The sequence below is a fragment of the Prinia subflava genome, chromosome 3 (assembly GCF_021018805.1).
Source record: "Prinia subflava isolate CZ2003 ecotype Zambia chromosome 3, Cam_Psub_1.2, whole genome shotgun sequence".
Classification (NCBI taxonomy): Eukaryota; Metazoa; Chordata; class Aves; order Passeriformes; family Cisticolidae; genus Prinia; species Prinia subflava.
The window spans coordinates 98,792,271-98,817,784 of record NC_086249.1 but is presented as its reverse complement, the minus strand read 5'-3'; the positions used below and the strand labels follow the sequence as shown (position 1 = coordinate 98,817,784).

General features: G+C 36.6%; 2 protein-coding genes across 3 annotated transcripts in view; one reads left to right on the top strand and one right to left on the bottom strand.

The window, feature by feature from the left end:
* The window catches only part of PRRG1 (proline rich and Gla domain 1), a 531,308-nt gene that overhangs the window by 139,436 nt on the left and 366,358 nt on the right, over positions 1-25,514 (bottom strand). The gene's annotated exons all lie outside the window — the stretch shown is intronic.
* The window catches only part of CFAP47 (cilia and flagella associated protein 47), a 270,139-nt gene that overhangs the window by 69,315 nt on the left and 175,310 nt on the right, over positions 1-25,514 (top strand). For both annotated transcript variants that reach the window (XM_063393003.1, XM_063393002.1), the window contains exons 34-40: positions 12,185-12,282; positions 13,084-13,200; positions 16,882-17,016; positions 17,511-17,623; positions 20,433-20,583; positions 21,249-21,337; positions 22,529-22,615. In XM_063393003.1, coding sequence (XP_063249073.1) covers positions 12,185-12,282; positions 13,084-13,200; positions 16,882-17,016; positions 17,511-17,623; positions 20,433-20,583; positions 21,249-21,337; positions 22,529-22,615 — 790 coding nt within the window. The remainder of the gene's footprint in view (positions 1-12,184; positions 12,283-13,083; positions 13,201-16,881; positions 17,017-17,510; positions 17,624-20,432; positions 20,584-21,248; positions 21,338-22,528; positions 22,616-25,514) is intronic.

Below are 25,514 nucleotides of genomic sequence, written 5' to 3'. Positions count from 1 at the left end.
GTCTCTGTTTCTCTGTTATTGCCCCATGTGGTGCTTCTTGAACTTTTCTGCTTAGAATTATGAATTGACAGTGGTATTAAGTTGATCTGTCAGTGATATTTCAAGCCTTCTTAGATGAATAATTATCAGTTTTGATGAGCAAGAGTTGTATCCTGCATCCTGCCTGAAGTAGGAACTGTAATTTTTCTTTCATCTCTTACAAATTTAGACTTGTTTACCATGTAAAGATAAATGTAGCCAGACATGCTAAATGCTGTATTTTATGAAGGCAGATATGTTATCAATCTCTTAATCTTAAATTCTAAGTAATAAATAATAGCCTTTTCAAAAATTATTCAAAGGCATATTTCATCTCATCTTTCTTATGCTCTGGATTGTACTTCAGTACTATCAAAGCTTGTTCTGGTTCTAATGTTAGCATGTACAGGTTATTGCCACACATTTCTTTTGTAAATGTTTCTATTATTGGTGCCAGATTTAAGCTACTGACACAGGACTATAGGTATTATTATAGCTATAGAGATTTTCAGATTCCAGAGTAAGAATTTGTTGTATAATAATATAAACCATAATTACTGCTCTAGTTTACATTGAAAGGACATACTGTGATATATTAAAGGTCAGTGTAGCTCAGTATTCCACCTTCAACAGAAGTTGCTGAGAGATGAGTAACACTGCAAATGTACAGAAATGCTTTATACACACTCTGAGGCTTCCTGCTTTGAAATTCAGGACTCCTTCAGATGGAGGTGGCACTCCTGTCATGCTATACTAGATTTCCATTCTGCGAATTTAATTGTATTTTCAACCTGTGCAGGCTTGTAGTATCACAATATTCTGGAGCAGTAAGCAAATTTAAAACCTCTATTCTGTGTAAAATACTCTGTTTTGAGTTTGATACTTAATACTGTAACTTGGTTCTTCCTTTGCTGATGAATTTGTGTATTCCAGTAAGCTATTTACAACATCTAGTTCCTACTCTTGGTGTCATGCCTGCTTATACAGACTCCTGTCATAGCACCATTCCATTGCTACTCTTAGTAATAGAGTCTAATTTATTAATTTCTTATAAAACCCTGTTTCATACCTTTAATCACAAAAGGCCATCAGTTTCAAGATTTTTGTGAGAATGTATTTGGTTTATTTGAAAATTCTCATATAATGGTAACCTATCTCATATTTTTCCTCTGTTTTTCAGTAACTCAGAATTTGAAAAAATTGCCTGTGGCTATGTAACAGAAGATTTGTTATTGGTATCTCTTGTGCCTCCTTAGGATTTTTCAAGTGATGGCAAGAATTTAAATTTTTTATTATTTGTGAAAACAGCAGAACAAGCTTCATAAGAAACACAGTGCTTTATTTAAAGATGTATTGATGTTCTTGCTTTTTTATATAAAATTACTCTTAAACTTAGTAGATTACACTAAATCTGATCCTTTAAGTGTTTTGATCCTTGGTATAAGAGCAGTTTTTACATTGTGCAGTGGTGGCACTGGCTTTCTTATCCAGATAGTTCCAATACATCATACTTCTGCTTATCCAGATGATGGATAAAAGTGAAACTTAAAAAGAACCCACAGTAAATCCCAGAAATGGAGAACGAGACCAGAATTATTTGCTTTATTCTCCTGTACAAAGATTAATCTGAATATACCTGTAATGTACTGAACAGGTATTTGCCTAGACTGTTATAAAAATCTCTGAAAAAGGAGCTTCCACAATCTGATTAAGGCAGTATCTGCCAGAATTTCCCACTCATTTCTATTTGAAAGAGTTTCCTATTCTCTAACAAAACTCTAGCATAGGAAATTCTGTGTTAAGTCCATCCTTTCTCTTTTAAAATACGGTGTGTAATGAATCTTTGCTTTTCTAGTGACCTTGAACATATTGGCAGATTGTTATCTTCTCCTCCAGTTTCTCTCTCTCCCCCTTCTTGGCAAAACATTTCCATTCTTTCAGTCTTTCCGTGTACTTAGGTCAGGGTTTTTTGTTGTGAACCCTTTTAGTTGCTCCTTCTCTTGCAGTTTGGTGCCCATTCTGGTTTCCAGACTATCGAGATTTCTCCCGATAACTCCGAGGGTCCAGCCAGCAGAGAAATGGCTTAATAAAATAGCGAGACGGCTTCCCAGGATATGCTTTGTAAAATAAAGTTTTAATAACAGGAAAATAATAAACGTTACAAAATGAAAAGAGATAAGCCGAGCACAGTGTACTAAGCACAGCTACACAGGCTAAGGCACTCCCAAAAAGCCTCGTGTACCCTTATGCAGGCCCTTTAGTACTCGATGGTCTAGGTGGGCTTTTTTGGCTCTTGGCCCAATGAGATGGACACTAGACTTTGAGGTGCACTTCTACAGTCCTATCACTGTGTCTGTGTTGGGACCAAGCCAATTACAGCGAGCAGGCTATAGAAAATTCTAGCTTCACTTCCTTATATGGAAACACCTGCTCGGGTACAGAAATGCACGACTACATCTCACCCTGTAAAATCATATTAAAAAAAGAAAAAAAAAGAGAAATAGTTACTTTGAAAAAATTCTCACTTTTGTTCATAATTGTGATTGTGTCAATAACTTATTGTTATTTAACAAGTTGGTTTATAGTTAAGCTATAGTTTTATGGATTACAAAATTTTAAATTTGGTACTTTCTTTTTATTAGCCAATCTTTAAAATTTAATATTTAGTCTCAAATTACATATGAATCTTATTTTACTTTTTCTTTTGGGGAGATTTTTTCAAGTGAACTATATTTTCTTTTTCTTCTACATAAAGATTTGATAATAACTTTTAACATACAACAACGAACAATTTTGACATGACAATAATAACTTCAAAAATTTTAACAGTGCAACTTTTATAAAACTTAAGTCTCTGCTTCAAACGTATTTCAGTGTCTATAGTGCTGGGCTGTGTCAGAATGCAGAAGTCCTCTTGAAGCTACCATCCGGGGTCATCTAGTGTCTTTGGTGTGTTCTTCTTCAGGTGTGCTCTGCTGCTCTTTTATCTGCTGCAATTGCGGCTTCACATTCTTTGCAGGGATCCATTTGGGGCCAGCATCTGTGGAAACACACGCAAAGCCTCTCCCCCAAGTTATGAGGGGATGAGGTCCTGAAACGTTTCCTGTTTCAGGGTCTTTGATGAACACCAGTGGCCGCTCCTTAAGTTTTGCTTGTGTAGTGTTACTGAAGTGTCTGAAAATTGGGGGCATCTGTTCCATAAATGAGTTGTTTAAAAAATTAAATACATATACAGCTTTATTTAGCCTTTCTACAGTAGAGAGCACTTCTACTCCTCCCTTTTGTTTTTCTAAAAGTGTTTTCAGTGACCTGTGTGCTCTTTCTACTATAGACTGACCTGTTGATGAGTGAGGTATTCCTCTAGTATGTTTGACTCCCCAAATGTTGAGAAACTGGTGTAGTTTCTGGGATATATATGCTGGTCCATTATCTGTCTTAATTTCCTGTGGGATGCCTAGTGTAGCAAATGCATGAAGAAAGTGTTTGATTGCATCTCTGGTTTTTTCACCATTATGTGCTGAAGCATAAATTGCTCCAGAAAAGGTGTCTATGGATAAATGTATATGTTTGAATTTGCCAAAAGACTGATATTGTGTTACATCAGTTTGCCATAGTTGGAGGCTATTCAAGCCTCTGGGATTTACTCCTGTTGCTATGGCTGGGATTTCTAATTTTTGACAGTCTGAACATGTCTGAACAATTGCTTTTGCTTGGTTTTGTGAGATACCAAACATCTTTGTCAGTGCAGATGCGTTCTGATGAAAGAACGCGTGGCTTATTCGGGCTTGTTCAATAACATTAGGCAATGTGTTCTGTATTGTCATTGCTAGATGGTCTGCGACTGCATTACCTTCTGCCATAAAACCTGGGAGGATAGTGTGTGACCTAATATGTGTGATGAAATACGGCTGCTGTCGGGATGAAAGAAGAAAGATTAGTTTCTTAAGTAAACAGTATAACTGATCATTTGGAACTTCTTTGAGCAGAGATCCCTCTGCTCTTTCCACCACACCTGCAACATAGAAAGAGTCAGTTACTAAGTTAAATGGAAACATAAACTTACAAAACACACGCACAACAGCTGCTAGCTCCACTATCTGGGTGGAGCCTTCTACTTTCTCAATGTCCGATTTCCATTCTTTCGTGTTAGGATCTTGCCAGGTAATTACAGATTTTTGGGATTTCCCTGAGCCATCTGTAAAAAAGGTGATTGCCTCTAAGGGTGTATAACTCCTTAGAGGTTTTTCAATTAATTTTAAAGGTGAGTTCAATAGTCTGTGTTTAGGGTAGTGACTCGAAATTTTTCCTGCAAAGTCTGCAAGCGCAATTTGCAAGACTTCTGAGTTTTGAATCAACCATTCTAAGTATATGGATTTGACTGGCAAAAATATTTCTGAGAAATCTTTGCCTGAAAGGGAAAACATTCGAGACCGGGCTTTCATTATGAGTTGAGACATAATTTCAGGGCATGTTGTTATGGTTTTACTCATCTGTCGGGACAAAAAGACCCATTCTAGTATTACCAGGTGGTCTTTCCGTGCCAAATCCCATTGGAACATTAATCCATGAAGTTGGGGGCTTTCTCCTAAAACTGCAAATAAAAAAGAGAGGTTAGGATTATAACGGTGTGCTTGACGTGACTGAATGGCCTCAAACACTTTTTTTAAAGCATTCTGAGCTTCTTTGGTGAGTTCCCGTGGGGAGTTTAATGCTGTGTCTCCTTTTAATAAATCAAATAAAGGGATTAAGTCTTGATTTGTGATACCTAACAGAGGTCTGATCCAGTTGATAGTTCCTACGAGTTGTTGCATCTCATTAAGAGTTTTTGGATTGCAAAGTAGCTGGAGTCTTTGTGGTGTAATGGTCTGTTCAGTAATTCTGTAACCTAAATACCTCCATGGAGGGAGTTGTTGTATTTTTTCTTGGACTATAGTAAATCCTGCTTTCTGCACTGCCGAGATGACATGATCTGATGTTTCTTTCATAGATGTTTCTTCTGCAGCTGCTATCAAAATGTCATCCATGTAGTGCAGTATGAGGGAATGTGGATGTTGTGCACGAACTGGAGAGAGTATTTTTGCAACAAACCATTGACATATGCTGGGCGAGTTGCGCATTCCTTGCGGCAAGACTCTCCAATGATATCTTTTTAACGGAGCTTGTTGATTGATAGATGGAACGGAGAAAGCAAACCGTTGTGCGTCATCAGGGTGCAAACGAATACTAAAAAAACAGTCTTTTAAATCAATAACAGTTAAAGTCCAGTCCTTAGGGATCATGACAGGTGATGGTAAACCTGGTTGCAACGACCCCATTTCAACAATAATTTCGTTAATCTTTCGAAGATCGTGTAACAACCTCCATTTTTCACTGTTTGGCTTTTTAATTACAAAAACAGGGGTGTTCCATGGGCTAGTAGTTGGGACTAGGTGTCCTTTTTCTAATTGTTCTTGTACTAACTGTTCTAGAACTGCAAGTTTGTTTGCTGGCAAAGGCCATTGATTTTCCCAGATAGGTGTGTCAGAAGTCCATGTTAGTTTTAAAGTATCTTTTTCATCTACAGCCCGTTTTAGAAATTTGTCTCTATCTTCAGACCCCATTGTGACAGGATGTCTCTTCCCCACAGCACTATATCTGCTCTTACAATGAATGGTTTGGTAGTTGCAATGCGACCCTCGGGGCCCTCAAATGTCACTGGGTGCAAGCTGCGAAAGCTGTCACAGTGACCTCCAATACCTGCCAGCTGATCCAGCGTAGGTACAATGGCCCAGTCTTGCGGCCAGAGGTCTCTCGAAATCAGCGAAACATCCGCGCCCGTGTCGATCAGGCCTGTGAGGGTGATGGTCTTCCCGAGGTGCTTGAGGGTGCAGCTGAGATACGGCCGCCCGCGGCTGATCTCTCTCGTCCAAGCGATGAGGGATGTGTTGCTGAGAGATTCTGGTAGGAGAAAAGCTTGCGCTATGATTAGTCCTTTGGGTAAGAAACATGGGGGGTCAGGACAGATAACTAAAACAGTAATTTCTTGTGAGGATGTTACAGACAGTACGGTTGGTAATACATAAAAACCTTCAGCATTATTATTACTGACTCCCATTATTAAAAATTCACGGGATTGTGGTAGAGGTCCTAACTGTCCTGTAGAAATTGTATGGTGAATACAGTTTGTTAGCATTACTGGGTGGGCTGTGCACAGCTCCAGTCTTGTACCTGGGGGCATTGTGGCTGGTAACTCGGATATGAGTTGCTGCAGCTGTGGACCTGGTGGTCTGAGGTGTTTTCTGGCAGGCTGGACAGGGCTTCTTGTATCTGAGCGCTCCACTGTCTCGCGCTCCTCTGCCCGTTTCCCGAACTCTGCCATTTGAAATCCTGTGCTGGACGAGAACTGTTAGCATTTTGCAAATGATTCTTACAATTACAGTGTTTTAAGGGTGGCTTCCTCTGAAGCTGTGGGCAACTGTTTCTGAAGTGTCCTTTTCTCCCACAAAAGTGGCAAACCCCTTTTTTACTCTGCTGATTATCTACAACTCCTTTAAACGCAGCAAGGGCTTCTGCTAGACTGCAGCTTCTCTCTTCTAAAGAGTAATCCACCTTGTACCAGAATCGGTGTCCGGCAAAGACCCCCTCTCACCGGTATAGGGGTTCAGTCAAAAGGCTCCCTCTCAGCCTTTTTGACCCAAAAATGTGGTTTTATTTTCACGACCAAAAAAACCACCACGAGCTCGCTTTTAAAAAAAACGAAACCAAGAGCAAAATGGCCTAGCTGAACGTGAGGGCTCTCTGTCAGCAAACTTCGATTCAGTTACCCTAATGTAGGGTCCCTGTTCGAAGGTGCCATTTATCGAGATTTCTCCCGATAACTCCGAGGGTCCAGCCAGCAGAGAAATGGCTTAATAAAATAGCGAGACGGCTTCCCAGGATATGCTTTGTAAAATAAAGTTTTAATAACAGGAAAATAATAAACGTTACAAAATGAAAAGAGATAAGCCGAGCACAGTGTACTAAGCACAGCTACACAGGCTAAGGCACTCCCAAAAAGCCTCGTGTACCCTTATGCAGGCCCTTTAGTACTCGATGGTCTAGGTGGGCTTTTTTGGCTCTTGGCCCAATGAGATGGACACTAGACTTTGAGGTGCACTTCTACAGTCCTATCACTGTGTCTGTGTTGGGACCGAGCCAATTACAGCGAGCAGGCTATAGAAAATTCTAGCTTCACTTCCTTATATGGAAACACCTGCTCGGGTACAGAAATGCACGACTACACCAGACCAGCTGAGACTTTACTAGAAATGAACAGAAGTGAAAAGATCAGTCTCTGTGTTTAAGATGCAGCTCTCCTGTTAGTGCATGCTAGCACAGTATTTGTTTTTTGTGCCACAGTATCGGATTTAGTGTTTTCTCCAGATTCTTTTCTGCAGAAGTTCTCTCTATCCAATTTTCCATCTAGCACTTGCATAATGAATTATTCTTAATTAATTGTAGTATGCTGCAAGCATCATTATTGGATTTCATCCCGTTTGTTTCAGATCATTACTCCAGTTGTTCAAGAGCTTAAATTATAGTCCTTTCCTCATGAATACTTGCAAACAATTTTTCTTCCCAAAGCCAATTCTTTAATCTGTTTTATATTATCTCCAGATGGGAGTAAGATAATTTTGTGCAATTTTTAAAAATTGCATGTGAAAATATTGGCAAGTACACAATCTGGGATTTTTTTTTGTGGACAGCTGATAGCAGTTAGGGTCATTGTTTTTCAGTAAAGTTTGTCATGTTACAGGATCTTTTTCCTAGAATACATTTTCATTGCTTTTCTATGACAGAGAATGTAATCAAAACCTTACTGAAGTTAAAGTGTGTAGTATTTTTCCGTGGTCCATCGTATCATTTACATGTCAAAAAAATAAATAGAAATTGACCTAGAGGAGTTTATGGTGACTGCTGCTTGGTATTCTGCCAACAAATAAGTGGTTTGGCATTTTTGTGTAGAATTGTTGTAGGTATTCCCTTGGTTATCTCCATTTGGAAAATAGTTTTCATATCCCACAAGAAATTTTATTATTATCTAATAATAAAATTATTTTTATTATCTAATAATAAAAATAAATATATATATAATTTTTTTGGTGAAAAAATAGATCATGAGCAAAAAAAACATTGCAAAACCTTGTAGACTTTCTATTGATGCATCAGGGTAAAAACATCAAGTTTCAAAAAATTCAATGGATCTGGACTTTAAAACAAATTAAAAAAAAGAAATGTGGTCAATAATTAGAGTGCAATGGCAAAACTTTGCTGCTTCTATGTAGAAATGCTTCATGGATGAAGCAAGCAGTGTGTCTTCAAGAGTTGGCTTAACGTGTTACAAGAAAGATGGAGACAATGCTGTTAGGCTTGGTTACTACATGCATGCAACATGATATCATTACTTCAAAAAAAACCCACCCCAAACTATTAAAGGTAACAGCATCCAAGAGTTAAGTTGGTCCAAAACTCACTGAATTGACTATGCACAGTAATTCCTTTAGTGGTGAGTGGAATCAACAAGTGAAACAGAACTACTCTCATTTCAGATCCCTTGCAGAGGCCTTTTGCAGTATATTTTAGGCTTCCAAACCATAACAAATGTTTAAGTGCAATCATAAGTGGCTGCACATCCACTCCAAGCTAAACCTGCTTAGTTATTTTCTTTTACCAAGTATTTTCTCCTCTTGTCATGGGTGAAAACACCCTGTGGTGTGTCAGGATCCTGGATTTGTTGTAGAAGCAGCCCTTGCCCTGTTTGATAATTTCACACATCCACTTGCTTCCAGAGCACTCTGTTCACAATCCCTCTGTGCCAGGGATGCCACTGGAACATCAGGGAAAAGCCTTGTGAATTCCTGCTGTGCTGCTGCTCATGGGCACCAATCTCATGCCCATCCAAAGTCCCTGGACATCCAGTGGCATTTGTCTCTATGCATCCCTCTCATCTCCAGAATCTTCTCTCACTTCCAAAATCTTTCCTCCAGTTATGAATTCTTTTCACCTTCTTCCCAGTCTCCTGTTGTCTCATCAAGACCACGGATTATTTTTGGAAATGCTTCTTTTTTGCCTCTTCTTCTTTTCATAACTCCAAGTCCCCATTTTTCCCAATCTCATTAGTCTCTGTGCAGAGCACAGTTCATTATCTGCCTAATTGGGGCTTTGGTCTCACTTCTCTTCATTAATGGGAGATTTAGAATGTGCCATTTTAGTCTTGGTGTTATCAAAGTTTGCAGCCTGCCCTTTTGGGATGCAGCTAGCAAGTAGCAGGAATCTGTCTCAATTCAGAAGTGAAAGTGTGGACAATTTTCTCTCCCCCTGGCCCCAGTCAGAGTTGTTTGCTACCTGTTACCATTCATGTTTGAAATATTTTTGGCCAGGTTTTTATCATTACATTGGATGCAAATCTTTATCTTAAAGTTCCACTTGACTTTTTTTTTTTTTGCAAGAAATGCCAGTACAAATGAAATTCATTGTATTTACATGCTTAGAGGTATCCTGAATAATAATTCTGATCTCTATTGTTTATTTCTACTAAAATTGACTAATTCTATTTAAAAACTTAATTACTGTAGAGTGGTTAGCTGGCAGATGTTCTGCTAGATTTGATGTAATTAGGAAAAATACATTATGTTTTCTGACTAATTTATTCACAAGCCTTTGAGTTAAGTAGGTTGATTGATAGTGGAAGGATTAACTGAAAAACAACAAAAATGCTTACAGAAGTATTTAATTAGCTAAGATGGGAAAATATTCCACTTAATGAGTTCTTTTTTCTTTATACTCCCATTTACACAAATATAAAGCTATAGTTCAATCAAAGGTTTTTGAAAAATAGTCCTACCGTGTTTCATTTCCACTGGCACATTTATGTGGGTGCATGGCAAAACTGGATTGGGTGATCCAGATTAAACTGTAAATGGATTTTTCGCTCTTTCTTTTTAAGCCAGCTTTGTTCCCCTGCTACTTTGTTGGCACACAGACAATTCTAGCAGCATGAAAGCAAGGATTAGTGAGAACACAAAGTACAGAAATGCTGTGTGTGGTGTCCCTGGCCATGGCAGGAGCTTCATGATCTTCAATGTCCTTCCAGCCCAAACCATTCTGTGATGCAGACACAGCTGCTGCTGCTTAGGTGTGCTCAAGTAATACTCCCAGCAGAAGACTAAAAGCAGCAAATAGTATATTTAAAGTAAAAGTTAAAGTAGGATAAAAAAGAAAAGTTCCTTTTTTTGATCAAAGCATAGGGTTTGACGAGCTTCCATAACCATACTCAGCCAATCAATCTAGGTTACTAACCAGAAGAATAATTAAATATTGGACTTAGTAAAGCAGAAATAGTTAATCTTAAAAAGTTAAAAACTTGAAAACGGTGATTTATTAAAAATTCTGATATTATGTGCTGAGAAGGAGTCTGAACTCTATTAATAAAAAGCACAGTTTATTGATTTTTATAGGTCTCAACTACAATCAATAAAATCATGAATTAAAGTTAGAAAGACTGACTTTTTAGGAAGGAGGTATGCTTTCAAAAATGTATTTTGCTATTTTTAAAGTATTTGTTTTTGCAGTGACTGTACTAAATATTTTTTTAAATAACTGCAAGTAGGTTACCAAGAAGATAGGATGAAACAAATGTCTCACTGTAGATATTTGTAAAATGGATGTCTCAATTGAGTTAAAATTAATACTGTTACAATTTAGATGTTGAGGCCCATATTACTATAATCTTTTCCTCTCATAAGTAAAAGGAAGATGTTCTCCAGTCAGACTCCATCTTTGGTGCCTTCCAATATGGAGTTTGCAAGACTTAAAAGTTAAGTTTTCTGCTTGAAAAAGTTCTTCCAGTTAAACGATAAAGAAAAAATAATTTTGACACAGTGGGATTAATGCAAGTTTTAATTTTGTTTTGAAAACTTAAAGAAAATGAAATATTCATGCAAATACTCTTTTAATACTGTTGCTTGTTTTTAATTATATGTTTAATGAAAATATATTTAATGAATATTTAGAATATTACCCAATTTGATTCACAGCATGAATATGAAAAAATAAGGGATTTGAGGCCAAGCCTAAACATCACCACACTGAAGCAGTGGCAAACTAAAATCATTACTGATGTCACCGAGTTAAGCTCAGATGGATTTACAGACCTTTGTTTTTAAGTTTGTGCAGCATCTGCTCCTGTTTGTTCTTACTGAAGCATCTGCAAGTTGATGTGAAGTGATAAACATTTTGGGTTTTTGATGAGGAATCAACTGTCTATAAATGTCTGCTCTTTGTCTGCATAATGGCAGATAGATTATGCTTAGGATCTGGTACAGGGGTTTGTCGTGGGTTGAACTAATTTTTTTAAATGTAATAGTGAAATGAAACCTGTATCATTTGTCCCATATGAGAAAGCTTGATCCCAGTCTTTCTGAAAACATTGCCATTGGCCAAAATCCAAAGTGTTTCCTAAATTTGGGAGCTTGGGCCTGAGACAGTAAAGTTGTGTAAATGCTGTGTTAAATATTTTAAGATATGGATGCTTCCAATAAGAAATTATAAATAAACTATATTTAATGTCTTAATAATCAGTTTTTCAATAAAAACATTAGAAATATAAAAATTACCTATCCTTCTGAGGCATTGGGGTTTACAACAGTTGTAGAAGTGGTGATTTGTGCTGTAACAATTGAGCTCTTAGCTCTCATTTATATTGCATTTATACCAGATAATTTGACCTTAAAAAAATAAGTAACCTTTCCTTTTTGTGTCTTCAACTTTAAAAAATTTCTGTATATTTTCATGAGTTTCATTAGCTCTATTAATGTTAGGCCGATAGTAATAAAATGTTTACATATTTAGGCTCCTAGTCTATGAAGTTAAGTTTAGATTATTTTTTTTCCATTCTGCTGTGATGAATACTCTTATATACTGCAGCAGAGTGAATAATAGTTGCAATATTCTAGGTGAGATTTTCAGGTTTTCAGCAACAGGTCTGAAATAGAAATATGCCAGTGAAGTTCTACATATGACTGGATGTTTCCTTCTTATGTTCTTTCCTCTACTCAGTGATTTCTAATAGTTACCATATCTATCTAGAACAAAATGGGCATTGTAGGGAGAGGAGAGTCTCATGAATCTTGCTTTGTGTTTTGATCAGGTGGAGTACCACCCACAAGGTGGATAGTGAATTTTGACCAAGATCTTCTCGATGGTCTGGTATTGGCAACACAGATAGCATCTTATTGTCCATATTTGGTAAGAAGGTTTTTTAATATTGTGCAAGTTTTATGCAGTTTATGAATGTCAGTGAGTTTGTTCAGGCCTTTTCCTTTGCAATGCTGAGGAGTGCACGGAGTGGTGCTGTGGTGTGAGCAGCAAGTGGGTGGTGGGAGCCCAGGAAGGGAGACCTGGCCCTGACCCTTTGCATAACAAAGCTTCTGGGGACCTGAGGCACAGCCAGGTGACCAGAGAGACACTGCAGGAGCCAGGAGCCAGCAGGAAAATCCCAGATTTTCACACAAGCCTGAGGGTGTGTAAAAGCCCAGGGTTTCCTTTGCAGGGGTCCCTCCTCAGAGGCACCAGCTCCAGGTGTTCCTCTGTTATTGCACTAAGATTAAATTATTTTAAGGATCCAGATGGCTGAGACTCTGCTGTGGGAAACCTGGGCTCGAGACAGTGAGGAAACCTTGTTTGGGAGTGTGAGGGTGGGGTGTGTGGGGAGTCCAGCAGGGCATCCATCACCCAGTGCAGCCTCCCACTGCAAGGTCCCACTTCAGCCCAGCTCAGGTGGCTGCCAGTGGCTCCTGGGTGCTTGGACAGGGAACTTTCCTTAACAGTAACTCTTGGCCTGTGGGATTTTTAAAAAGAAAAAAACACCCAACATTTAGCAAGTTATGGGGGATTATTTCAGAGTTAATTTTTCTTTTTACTGCGTTTATTCTTAACAAGGAGTTTCAGTTCAGAATTTGGATCTTATTGATTGCTGAATGAGCAAAAATGCAAAATCAGTGATTTTGCCTAGTGGAAGGTTGCGTTTGATTTCTCTGTCTTGTGTAGATTCCCACTCACTTCATAAAGATGTATACTAAACCAAGAACTCATGAACAATTTTTGCACAACTCCTTGACACTTGTGAAGGCTCTGCATGCTATCAGTCTAGATATAGATGTAAAGGTAGGTGATTTTATAATAGCAGCTCTTTTATATATTAACAGTTTCATTTTGATATTTTGTATTGTAATGTTGCACATCCAATTAAGGTGAGATTATAGTGAAACAGTTTTGTTTCAGGATGTGTTACTGTATGATGGAGGCCAAAATACTGCTTCATATGAAGAGACATAAATAGAAGTAATTTCCACAATCCCTTGCTTTGTAGAATTGTGTGTGCACACCTAGCTGAACATAAATTAATTCAGTTCAGGTTTTAGCATCCTAAATAACACAGTGAAAACTCAAATGGAGTTCATTATTACTATTGGAAAGCAATTTAGAAAAATATGTTTAAGAACAAACTTCATGCACTTAACTATAAAAAGAAGTGAAAAAACTGATATGAATGTCTGGTGACAGTTACATGCATCTATCCATAAGGCCCATGAGAGTTCTGTCCTAGGTTTGATGCACACAGAAGTCAGCAGCTTTGGGTGCTGGTGAGAGCAGCACTCACTGGAAAACATCAGCTTCTGAAGTCCTTTTTTGGAGAGGAATACAGTGTTGATAATTGTTGATAATTTCTTCCATCAAGGATCTGCTTGGGATCTCTGTTATATGTTTAGTAAACATGATTTACATCTCTGTGGTTTTTATTGACCTATGGCTCCAAATTACATTACATAGGTCATAGAACATTCATATAGATGTTCATATAGAAAGAACATTCTTTGTTCTTTCTGTTGTCCCCAAACCCAGTTTTCTCCTGCTCCTGGTCTGCATTTCTTTAACTGTACATTTGTGAGTTATTTATATCTCTGGGAGCATATTGGGCTGCCTGGAAGAGCAGAAGATGCAGTAGAATAGAGACAGTATTTCAAAGTGTATGAGGAAACTTTCCAAATGAATAAATGGCATTAGGAATCAGAGGTAGAGCTTATTTGTGTGATCAAAATAGCATGAAAAGAAGCTCAATTACAACTTTTCCCCCCTTTCCATTTGGTTGTGTTATGATTACAGGGAAAAAATTAACCCTGCTATTTCCACTTGTATCAGTCTTGCTGTAATTTCCGCATACAGATCACTCTGTTAGAAATGATTTTGCCATGACAGGCTAAACAAAGAAAATTTACAGCTTCTGATCCTTTTGACTGACAGGAAGCAAAAAAGTAATCTGGGTATAACCTTCAAAACAAAGGCCTCTTCTCCCTCAGCTTTTATTTAGAAAAACAAGCAGATCAGCGCATGAAGGCAGAGGCTTGATGCCAGGTGTGACAAGGGTGTTGAACACATTAGATATGTAAGCAGAATTCTAGGATATTCTCCTTAATCTACCTGTTTTAAGACTAAATTGTCTACAGTAAATGGGACAATCCACTTCTGTACAGACTAACAATTTAAACAAAGGTAGACAGTCAGTATCAGAAAAAGGAACAGATCTTGGATCTTCAAGGTCTATATTTTAGTTCAAAGGGCACATTTTACATTGATTTACTGAAATTCATATATACTTTTCTAAGGCTATTGTAGAAACTTCTGAACTATTTGTTCTGCAGTAATAAAAGTAGCAAGACACATGAATCCTTTTGCTCAACTGTCTTAATTTAGGAATTTTCTGATAGTCTTGTTTGAAATTTAGCAGGTTAAAATGATCCAGTAGCATTGGCAACGTTCTTGACCAGGCAGTCACTGCTTTTGAGCTCTCAGTACATTTGCATTAATTAACAGCACAAGCTGAGACGTGTTAGGTCTGGCACAGCTGGCATTTTCAATCTAAAAATCTAAGAATCTAATAATAAAGAAGTTCAACTGTCTGCAAGTCTTCAGGTTAAAATTACACTTTTAATGGAGTTCAAGGCTTTAAAATCCTTTTAAGGATTAAGGTGTACATTTAAGATGGAGTACTTTGGGTAGGAAATGTTTTCTACTTTCTAATCACGACTTACAATTCAACCCTACAGTGTTAGTGGAGGCTTTCTTCATGTTTTTAATTCGTGCTTGATATTTTAAGTTTTAAAATGCCTTGATTTGAAGAAGATTCAGATGAAAGCCTAAAATAATGTATTACAAGATAAGATGGTGGAGAGCAGCAACATGGAGGGAATGTGTGTGACAAAGAGATTAGGATAGAAGATGCAGTGATTAGGAATAGGCAGTAAAGGAAATTTATCCAGACTTTATTATTTATTGGTATTAATTTATAATATTGCTATTGTTTGCTAACACATATCTTTTAAAGCAAATAATATTTACTGACTGTGAATTTTCCAATGAATCTTGTTAAGAAATACATTATTTTTTTTTAATTTAGTTCTTAGACTAGTAGATAAGTGGCACAAATGGAGTTTAAGAATTCATCACAGGATAGAATTGTATTTTCTGAGGGAAAAAAATTCTGATCTATGTGGAAATGGGTAGAAAGAAGTAGGTGGCAGAATAAGGTCCTCAACAGATAATCTACTCTGACATCTTTTCTATCTTAAATGAAAACGCAGGAAGAGTGAAAAGTAGGGGTGTAAAACCACAGCCATATTGGAATAGGTGTTAACATTCAATAGCCATTACTGAGATAAATGAATGGAAAGATCAGAATACTTTTCAGAATTCAGAGTTAAAGCTTTTGACACAGGAGAAACTTTTTTGCTTTGCATAGTGAATGCATCCTAAAGTTTGAATTTTCAGCCAGTGGTGAAGGAATTAAATAGAAATACAAGATGAGATGGATGATTACATCAGTGCATGAAGAGTAAATGAAATTAATCTTAAGAATTACAGGGACAGACATTATCTAGGAAGCCATGGAGGGTTGCAGGGAAGCTCAGGTCAATGCCCAGTTTTGTACTCACTCTCTTGGAAGGTTAGAGGAGGAGCTGTGAGTAGGATGAGCTGCTTGGCTGGGCACAGGGCAAGAGACCTTTACCTTGAAAACTTTAAATAAACTTTAACTTGAAAATAAAAATTAACTCATTCATAGTTAAGATGATAAATATGTCTCTACATCTCTCTTGCAACACTAAAGACAGTCTAGAAGAGTAAATGTTGTTTTTCTCCCTTTTTCATACTCTGGCAAATAATTTTACCACTCTCCTCAGTGACTTGCCAGAATTGCTGAGAACTAAAGTTTTATATGTTTTGCAGCTGCCACATAAATTGATTTCTGTAAATCAAATATTTAACCAGCAGGAATACTTGCTACCTTTTATAAAGCAATTTACAAAAGTATAAATGTATCTCCAGTAGAAACAACTATATTGTTGTTATTTGGAAGGTGCAATTGCCTTCATAAACAATTACAAAACTGTATATAGGAGTATTTGGGATGGTATTTTACATAAAATAAAAGTTTTAATTTTTAAAAATATAGTAAAGATGTATGGATGTCCAGACAGTAAAGTTTCCTTGCTTTTTCTGTAATGCTCCATTTAATAAAATTTGCTGAACCTTCAGGAAAAAAGTTGACCTTAATTTTTACCTAAGGTTTATCACGAGAGCATGTCAGTGATTTTCATTAATTAGGGATTTTTTTGTGTGGTGACAAGACTCATATTAGCCATGAGAATAATCTAGTTTTTTACAGGTTAGATTAAAAATAGTTGTGTAATAAGAATATAAGAATTAACTTAATTTTTTTCTTCTTCCTATTTTTAGACTCTATAGGAAAAATTTTAACTGAACATTGTTTTTTGTTTGTTTTTGTATTAGGCCATGGATATCTGTAATGCAAACCCTGTTGTGATGCTTATTTTGTGTGTCCACCTGTATGACACTCTCCCTCACTACATACCCAAGGGCACTATAGAATTTACAGGTCCTCTCCATGCAACTATTGTGAAGCAGGTATTGATACCATTGAATTTAGATTCATAGCAATGCAAGGTCAGAACACTGTGTGTATATGTGTGTTTATATTATGTGTAAGCTACAACAAAGAATTAATTGGTTTTGTGTCACTTGGCTAGTAAATATAGAAGATGAAAATGTGCATTTTCTCTCTTTATTCTCTTCAGTCTTGGGATTTCACTTCTGTTTTTTCCCTATGCTTGAAAGTACATGAAAAATATCTACCGATTTGACGAATCTGAGATCAAAGAGAGGAATAAGAGATTCACAGGTATAGGAGTGCAGTTTACACTGTACTCTCAAAAATTAAGGTTGGATAGTCCATGGGAAATCCACACTCCTTTGGAATGAAAATTACGTACCCAGTTATTTGAAGTACTTTCTTATTTTGTGATACCCTTAGTTTGTATTTTGGAACTTACCTGCAGAACACAGCTTTTATAGTCTAAAAACTGAGTAACAATAGGCTGATCTTGTTTTTGTTGTGGTAGGTGCGCATGAAAAACCCGAGCAATAAGACTTTGGCGTACAACGCTGTTCTCGTGGGAAGAGATGCTGCTGATTTCTCTTTTCCTAAAGGAAACACTGTTAGCATTTCCCCTTTGTAAGTAATGACTTGTTAGTATTGTTATTTGTAGCATTACAGAAATAGAAACTTATTAATTTATGAGTGATGGAATATTAGAAACGTGTACAACTACAAACAGGGCAAAATTAGTCGGTATAAGGGTCAGGTTTTCTCCTTAACCTGGAACAAAACTGGAGTAATATTTCAGTGGGACTCTTGCAGGTGAGGTCAACAGAGCTTTAAGAGCAATATATAAGCCATCAGATCATTACAGGATTCATCTGTCTTCAATGTATTTTTTTTTCTATGTATCAAAACTTGATTTACATTTTGTACATCAATGCATTGTAGGAACATGAGCAGGTAGATATCTTTTTTTCTGAAGTCTCAGATTTTGTCTCTTATGAATTTAAACATGGCTGGAAATTAAAGATACCATGACACAGGTCTGAGTATTATTACACTGCATCTTTTTGCCCCCATCCTTCCTTCCCACCAAGATGGCTGTGATGTAGTTACTAGTTCATCTTACATGTCTAAGAGGCATCTAAGGATTTGAGAGAGATTTAATTTTGGGAAAGCCTTAGGTTATAATTTCTGGTAGCAGAAATACTCCTGGTATATCACATCTCATTGTTTTTGTTCACTAAGTACATTTTTCTCTTTCTGTGCTATGCAGCTTTATGAATCAATACAGGAATTTCATTAATCCCTTTTTAACTAGTGAAGACAAGAGGGATGTAGTGGTGACTCTGGTTGTCAGTTAACAGATTTTAAGTTTATCTGCAAGATATCTTAAAATATTGTAAAATATCAAGATACTTTATTTACAGATAAAATGGATTAGAGATTGTGAAAAGGAAAAAAAAAGGTCAACATGAAAAACTGTGAAGAAGAAAAAAAAATTCAAATATAGATGGTCAAATTCAAGAAGACTCAAGATAAATATAGTGCTCTTTAATGACCCTCAATATATCAGTATTAAATTACGTACTTATTATAAATATATGCAAAGAGAACAACAAATAATGCTATGATTTCAGCAAGCTGTGAGGCTGATTTGATTCCATTTTCTTTGCAATTACTTCAAATAAGTGTTATCATATAAATGTAATCCTTGAAAATACCACATGTTTCTGTGAAAGGTCAATACCATGGCTGTTTTTCGCTTCACCTTTAAAAAACACCCGGAACAAACCACAAAGCTAAATCAAGACAGAAGAAAATGTGCACAGCCTTGTTGTTGAGCTGCTCAGCATTATATATAGGAATAAATATTTGAAAAATTGCATAGAAATAAAACCTGTGGAAATGCCAGTCATGCACAGTAACCTCTGTAGAGTTTATCATAATGTCATGATCATTAAGTGAAAAATAGGTTCTTTGAAATTAATAGCTTTCCTAATAATCTGGTGCAAGTGTTTAAAAACTCCAAGAATTGACGAGACGTATGGGAGTCTTGCAGGTTCTTTATGTTAAATCATTATGCTGTAGGTGGATTTGGAAATTACAGAAATGGGAATAACATTCTCAGTGTAGCTGAGTGTCATATGTTACATATGGCTTCACTAAATCTTGATCTGAGATTCCCACTCTGCAGGGCACTGCACTGTGTTGGGTAGACTTGCAGTTCACAACAGGAATAAACCCCCAAGGTTATAAAACAATTCGTAATATGAATTTGCCCTCACTTTAGATTGACCAAAACATGGATTAACAGAGATTGAAACTAAGCAACTTGGTGGTTTTGCCAGAGAAAGCAACAATTCAAATCCAGATTCTCAGGTGTCACATGAGTCAGAGGGCAAAGATCAGGCAGGGAGTGCTGTACACTGCTGTTGCCTGTCCTTGTTTGTGACCAGAGCAGACTTCTTAAAACTTGATCCTTAAGTGGCTTTGGGAGTGTATGTCTCAGGCAGTTTATTCCTCTGGGTGCCTGCATCACAGCATGTTTTACAGAACATTTTGAACAGTGAGGTGACCTAGGAGCCTCAGACCACGAGGGACTCAGCAACCCTTCAGTGTCATAAATGGAACTGTCTGGGGGCTCTGCAGTAGGAACTTGGAAGCTGCAAGAGCCAGGTTTGCAGATCTTCCAGGATTTCATCATCAACATTCCAAACTGACAATCAGAGACTTCCTGCCTTCTTGAGACTAATCTCAAAAACAGAAAGACATTTTGAGAGCTTCAAAATGAGAGCTTCAGGCACTAAAGATTTTTTATTGTTCTTGCTCCACTGAAGGGCTGATGCAGATAAAGTCTAAATTTGCGTCTAGTCTGAACTCTCAGTCTGTGTGGTCTTCTCCAGTTTTCCCATTAGAGAGAAGCTGTTGCTTGTACAAGAGAACTTTGTTTTTTCTGCCTCTTAATTACTCATCTTTACTGATTATTCTGAAGGATTTTTAACTAATTGCTTTCTCACTCTTCAATGATAATTTGATTAAGACTATCTAGATCTGCCCCACAAAATGCACAAGAGGCTGTCTGACTGCTTAACTCAGAAAAAACCTATTTAGATAGAGGAGCACAAGTGGGATCAGTTGTTAACTTAGGGTGATACTCTAATGGAAGAGAACTTCCTGTGCTAGTGTGTGTGAAGAAAAATTAAGCTATGTGCTGATGTAAAAAGCAATAAGCACTATTGTTCTTTAACTATATAGTTCTTTTATTAGAATGTTTTAAGGTACTCTTAGGCAGAAGATTATACTGCAACAAAGTATTTCAGAGGAAACAAATTGCTTTCTTTTCTAAGACTCTTTCCTTACAAAGATGCTGAAATGTGCTCCTGAAATTACATTTCTGAGTAATTTCCTAGTCCTGGTTTTGTGCTTTTTTTTCCTTCAGGAGACAAGGTTTTATAACTGTGGAATTCACAATTCATTTCCTGCATCCTGCTGAAGCAGTATTGATACTGAGCTCAAATAAAGTTGATGCAGTAGATGGTGCCACAATGACATTCTCTCTGAAATCTGAAGTTAAGAATATAGAGCCTCTTGTAAGTTTATGTGTGTATGATTAATATTGTCACAAAAATGTTGTTATTCTGTACATTATATCAAACAAAAGGTAACTGAGATAAGAATGAAAACGTGAGTTACCATCAGCATTTACCTTTGACCTATGAGTTTTCAGATTTCCAATATTAGACTATGTACATGCTGCAAAAACCTAGAGGAATACGTAAGATTCCTAAGGGCATAAATCACATTTGGATCCCAAATAAATTGTAAAAGTTTGCACTGATTGCTCTGAAAATAAATCTGGAGCCCTTTCAGCTATGAATGTTATTGGAAATTCTGTTATGGGGGTGTTGATGTGCTTCAGCCTATTGATTTCAGATGTCACATGTAGATGGACCACAAGCTTTTGTTAGATGTCTCTGTATTTATTTATGCTTTTTAACCACAGAGACTCTGTAGTTGTTAGGTATGTCCCAGTCAGGGCAGCCAGGCCCATGTTTGTAGTCCACATTCATCCAGCATATCTGGGTAGACTTCTGAATTTTGATGGTGTTCATGTGAACCTCTCTCTCTTTTAGCCCCTCTGATTCTGTTAGAAAGGAAGGTTGGGGCAAGCGGAAAAATAGAGGATATGTAAAAATAAGAAGGAGAAAGCGATGATAACTTGATTCTTGGTCTTGTGTTTTTTGTTCTCTTTTAGGGTATTATAAAGTGCAGATCTCCATGTTATGAGCTGAAGAAGTTTAACCTAAGTGTTACTAATCCCTTCAAAACTGATGGCCTATTCAGGTAGACAGTGATATAAAGACAGGTCTTTAGTGATCATGCTGTTTTATCCACTCTTTTCCATAATTTTCTTCTTCTTAAAAATGTAAAACCTGGAGGTTAAATGATAGGGATTTAAATTCTCAAAATTGTTACAAGCACTATTAAGTGGAAGCTATCACAATGAGTAAAGAAGATAAATAAGCCTTAATTGAAATCTGTCTCAGTGTAAGCAGTAAAGCTGGAGCTTTAATCAAACAGAGTTCATGAACCTTGCTTGTATTTTTGTGTTTGGCTGAGGTCCAGCAGAATTACAAAGAGAAACAAGCTATGCTAATTAATAGTTGGTTATTTTTCCCCAATCTGCTTTATCCTGCTGTTTAAGTTATTAAGCATGCAAACGAAAAAAAAATGCTATTGCCTTGGGGCTTTCATCATTATCAGTCTAATTTTTAATTTGTATTCATCATAGCTGCAACAACTGCAGAGTTATAAACGTTGCTTTCCTTAGTACAAAGGAAATAGATTGTTATACCCTTTTAAAATCTATTTATGTGATCTGACTCTGTATTTTGTCTTTAGTCTGTAGAGCTAAGCATTCGTTCATCTCATTCATTTATTTGGAAGAACCATCTTTCACAACATTTTTAACTTGTTTTTTTATGCAACATGAATATACATGTTGCAGAAGCTGCAAATTAAATTTCTCTTTCCCCCACAGAATAGGATTGGTATATACAAATAGTAATAACAACAACAACAACAATAACAATCCTGTACCAGGACTGCTTCCACTGCTCCAAGCCTTGTGTGTGGGAATCATATGAGTTTAATTAGCTTCTGTCTTTTATTTTGAAGTCCTTGAGGTGGTCAGTGAGGCTGAATCAGTCCTATGATTTGGATAACTCCCTTGGGAATTATCAATGAAGTGATGAAGTAATTTAGTTTTATGTAATTGTTTTGAACAATCTAGTATTTCATCAGGGGGTATATTATTTACTTGCAAATAACACTGGGAAATTCTAGTTTGATACCAGGGGAGATCTTTTACAGAAAAACTAGGTTTAAACCCCAACAAGTATTTTTAAAGCATCGTTAATTGAAGATAATAAGCTTCTTTACTGAGCCTGCATTTAAAAGTTAGAATAAATTGAGTTTCATCTTCATTCTGCAAGTTAAAAAATGCAGTCATTATGTGTGCTTGTCATACTCCAGGGTAATTTTGGTGGAATCCACACAGTATTTAGTGCATTCAGAGAAAGTGTGTCAAGCCAAGCAAGTACAGCAAGAGCAAAAGTTCAGGTAAGTTCCAAATAACAGCTGCTAGCTGTAATATCTTGGATCAGACATTTCTGTTAATATGACCTGTTTGTGCATAGCTGTGTGCTGCCTGTTGTGGAGAATTACAGTGAAAAAAGAATGAATTCTACCCAGCTGAAATCAGGACTCTACTGCAAAAAAATTATAAACAAATTAAAAAAAATTATATTCTTGAGTAATTCAATAATTTTTTGTTTAATAATTTAAAATCTTTCCATAGTTTGGGATGTGTAATTTTTAAAGCTCATGTAAAAATTCAAAATCCTGAAATACTTATTCAAGGATTATTGGGAAATATCATAAACTACTACCTCATCAATACTGTAGGCTGAATTGTAATCATAGGGATGTTCCACAGCCATGTCATGAAATGCAGACTGTTTGTCAGATTCCTTTTTAAAAAACTAAAAAACAAAACAAAACAAACAAACAAAAAAACCCCCACAACAACAACAAAAAAACCAACAAAACAAAAAATTGAAAATGGAAAAATAATGAACATTTTATTATTAAGAAAAAATATACACATATTTTAACTGGAAATAGTTTTCTAAAGTGTAGTTTATACTACACTTTCTACTAAATTAAATAAGTGTATAATAATCTTTGATATAGAAAATTTTTTTAAATCAGCTTGCATATTTCAGCTTAATTTTTCCCCAGACAATCACTCTGAATAATGTAATTTTAGTTACCCATCCAGATCTCATTCTTAGGGAAATTGCTTTGAGGGCACTTTGACCTTTAGAAATTTCCAGTATTGATTTTGTTTATGTTTAGATGTTTCTGTCATCTATAACAGAAGCCATTTAAATGCCCCTTTTCAGAAGACCTTTTTCTTGAATGGAACAAACTTCTGAAATTTGTGTTAAAAAGGTAGTGTGTGTATATTTCATAACTGATCAATAAGAAGATTTTGCCCTCAATCATTTTTATTCTTTTGGTAAATCTGTCAGATGCTGTGTACAAATTGAGGGCCAGTTTCTCTAAGTGCTCTGTAGGTGTAAAACTACCTTAGAGTCAGAGCTTGCCCTTTGGGTAATTGTGTCTGCAAGACTGATGACAGGACCAAGGCATGCAAATGACAACTTAATCATCCCAGCACGACCAACTGGGCTCAGAGCTCCTTCTGCATCCTTATCCTGTGCTTCCAAATATGTCAGATCCACTCAAACCTCGCTGAAAGAAGCTTTGCCTGGCAGAGCACCCTTTCACCTCCCAGCTTTCCCCCGTGGCAGTGTCACAGGCACCCAGAACGGTTCAGGCTGGAGAGGAGAGCAGCCCCTTGGTCATGGTGCTGTGGGTTCCTCACAGTGTGGCTGGAATGATCCCAGTCTGAGCCAGAGCTGAGGAGCTTTGTCTTTGCTGGGACACAGCACAGCCCTGGCTGAACCCAATACTGTAACAGTAGCCCATGTCCTTCAGTGGTTGCAGGCAAGATTTCTTTATTCCTGCTGAACTGGATGTGTTTGGTGAGAAGCACAGCATTGTTTTTTAATCCAGTTGACAGTTTTTCTTTTAAGTATACTGGGACAAGACTTTTTCAAGTTATCCACTTCTCTGTTCTTTTCCAAGCCCTTGACACTTCAATTATTTTCTTTGGTCTACATCTGTGTGCCAGCATGGTCTGCTCCCTGTGGGAGAAGGAAAACCAGGTGCAGAGAAGCACACCACATGGCCCAGAAATTCTGTGTAATGTAAAACTACCCATAGCTTTCAAGCGTGTTGGTATTTTTAAATGATGTCCACTAGAAAAAAAAAAGTATCAACTGACAGTAAAAGTTCAAGGTTAGATTTAATAGCTAACTTTTCCTTTATAGATTTCCTACTGTAAAACTAGAAAGTGGTAAAAATATACCAATGCTTCACTAATTGTCCTATTCTAAGACCATGACTAAGCAGATTATCACATGCATTAGAGTGTCCATAAGGCTGGATCATGATTGCACAGATTGATTTGCAAAACAAGCTGTGAATGTTGATAAATATTTTTACATTAAAAAATGTAATCTAAACCAAAAAGAGGAAAAAATAATAAATCAATTTCAAATGAAGCTCTGCATTGTGTATAGCTTCTTACTGTTAAATTAATTAGCCTTTTTTTTAACTGGAGATAATGTCAGGAATTCCAAATTATTTAAATTTTCTGAATTTTATTCTTACACTTTTTGTTCTAAGCTGTTTTATATGCCAAGGAAAGAATTACATTATGCAGAATACCTGTATTTACCTACTGGAAGAATAAAGAAAAATTAGGATCTCAAAATGGAATGTCTGTGTAATATCAGATACTGCATTAATACCTGTTGTTTCAGAAAGTACAGTTTATGAATATGTTATCAGGAGTCAATACAATTCTGGGTAATATTTGATGTAAAAGAAATCCATCTACTCTAAGCCTTAGTACCTATTTTGGGCAGCTCCTGTTTTAGTTTATATCCTGCTCTTTGTTTTGAGGTCACAAATGGTTCCACAGAGTGTGGAAACTGGTGAGTATCCTAGATGTGAATTTGTGTTCAAATGTTTCAGTATTTTCAATGCATTTCTAAGCAGTCTGTTGTATCCCTTCTCTCTAATAAGGTATTTGCTTGCTAAACATTCTAAAGTTCATTGATTGAGATGCTGCTCTGTGCATTTAAGATTTCCTTATGGTGTCTGGCACTTTTCTTTTTCCCCCTCAGTAATATACACAGATTATAGTAATTCTGTAATATAGAATCTGGAGATACAAGGACTGAAAAGATCATCTAGTAAATTCTGTCCCAAATACATATAGGAAAGTAATTTTTTTTCTGAGAATTTGTTGAATGGAAAACAGAATTATTGGCGTGTTTGGAGCCTGGAATGAAGAGCAGAGGCACACCATGACATAGGGATAACT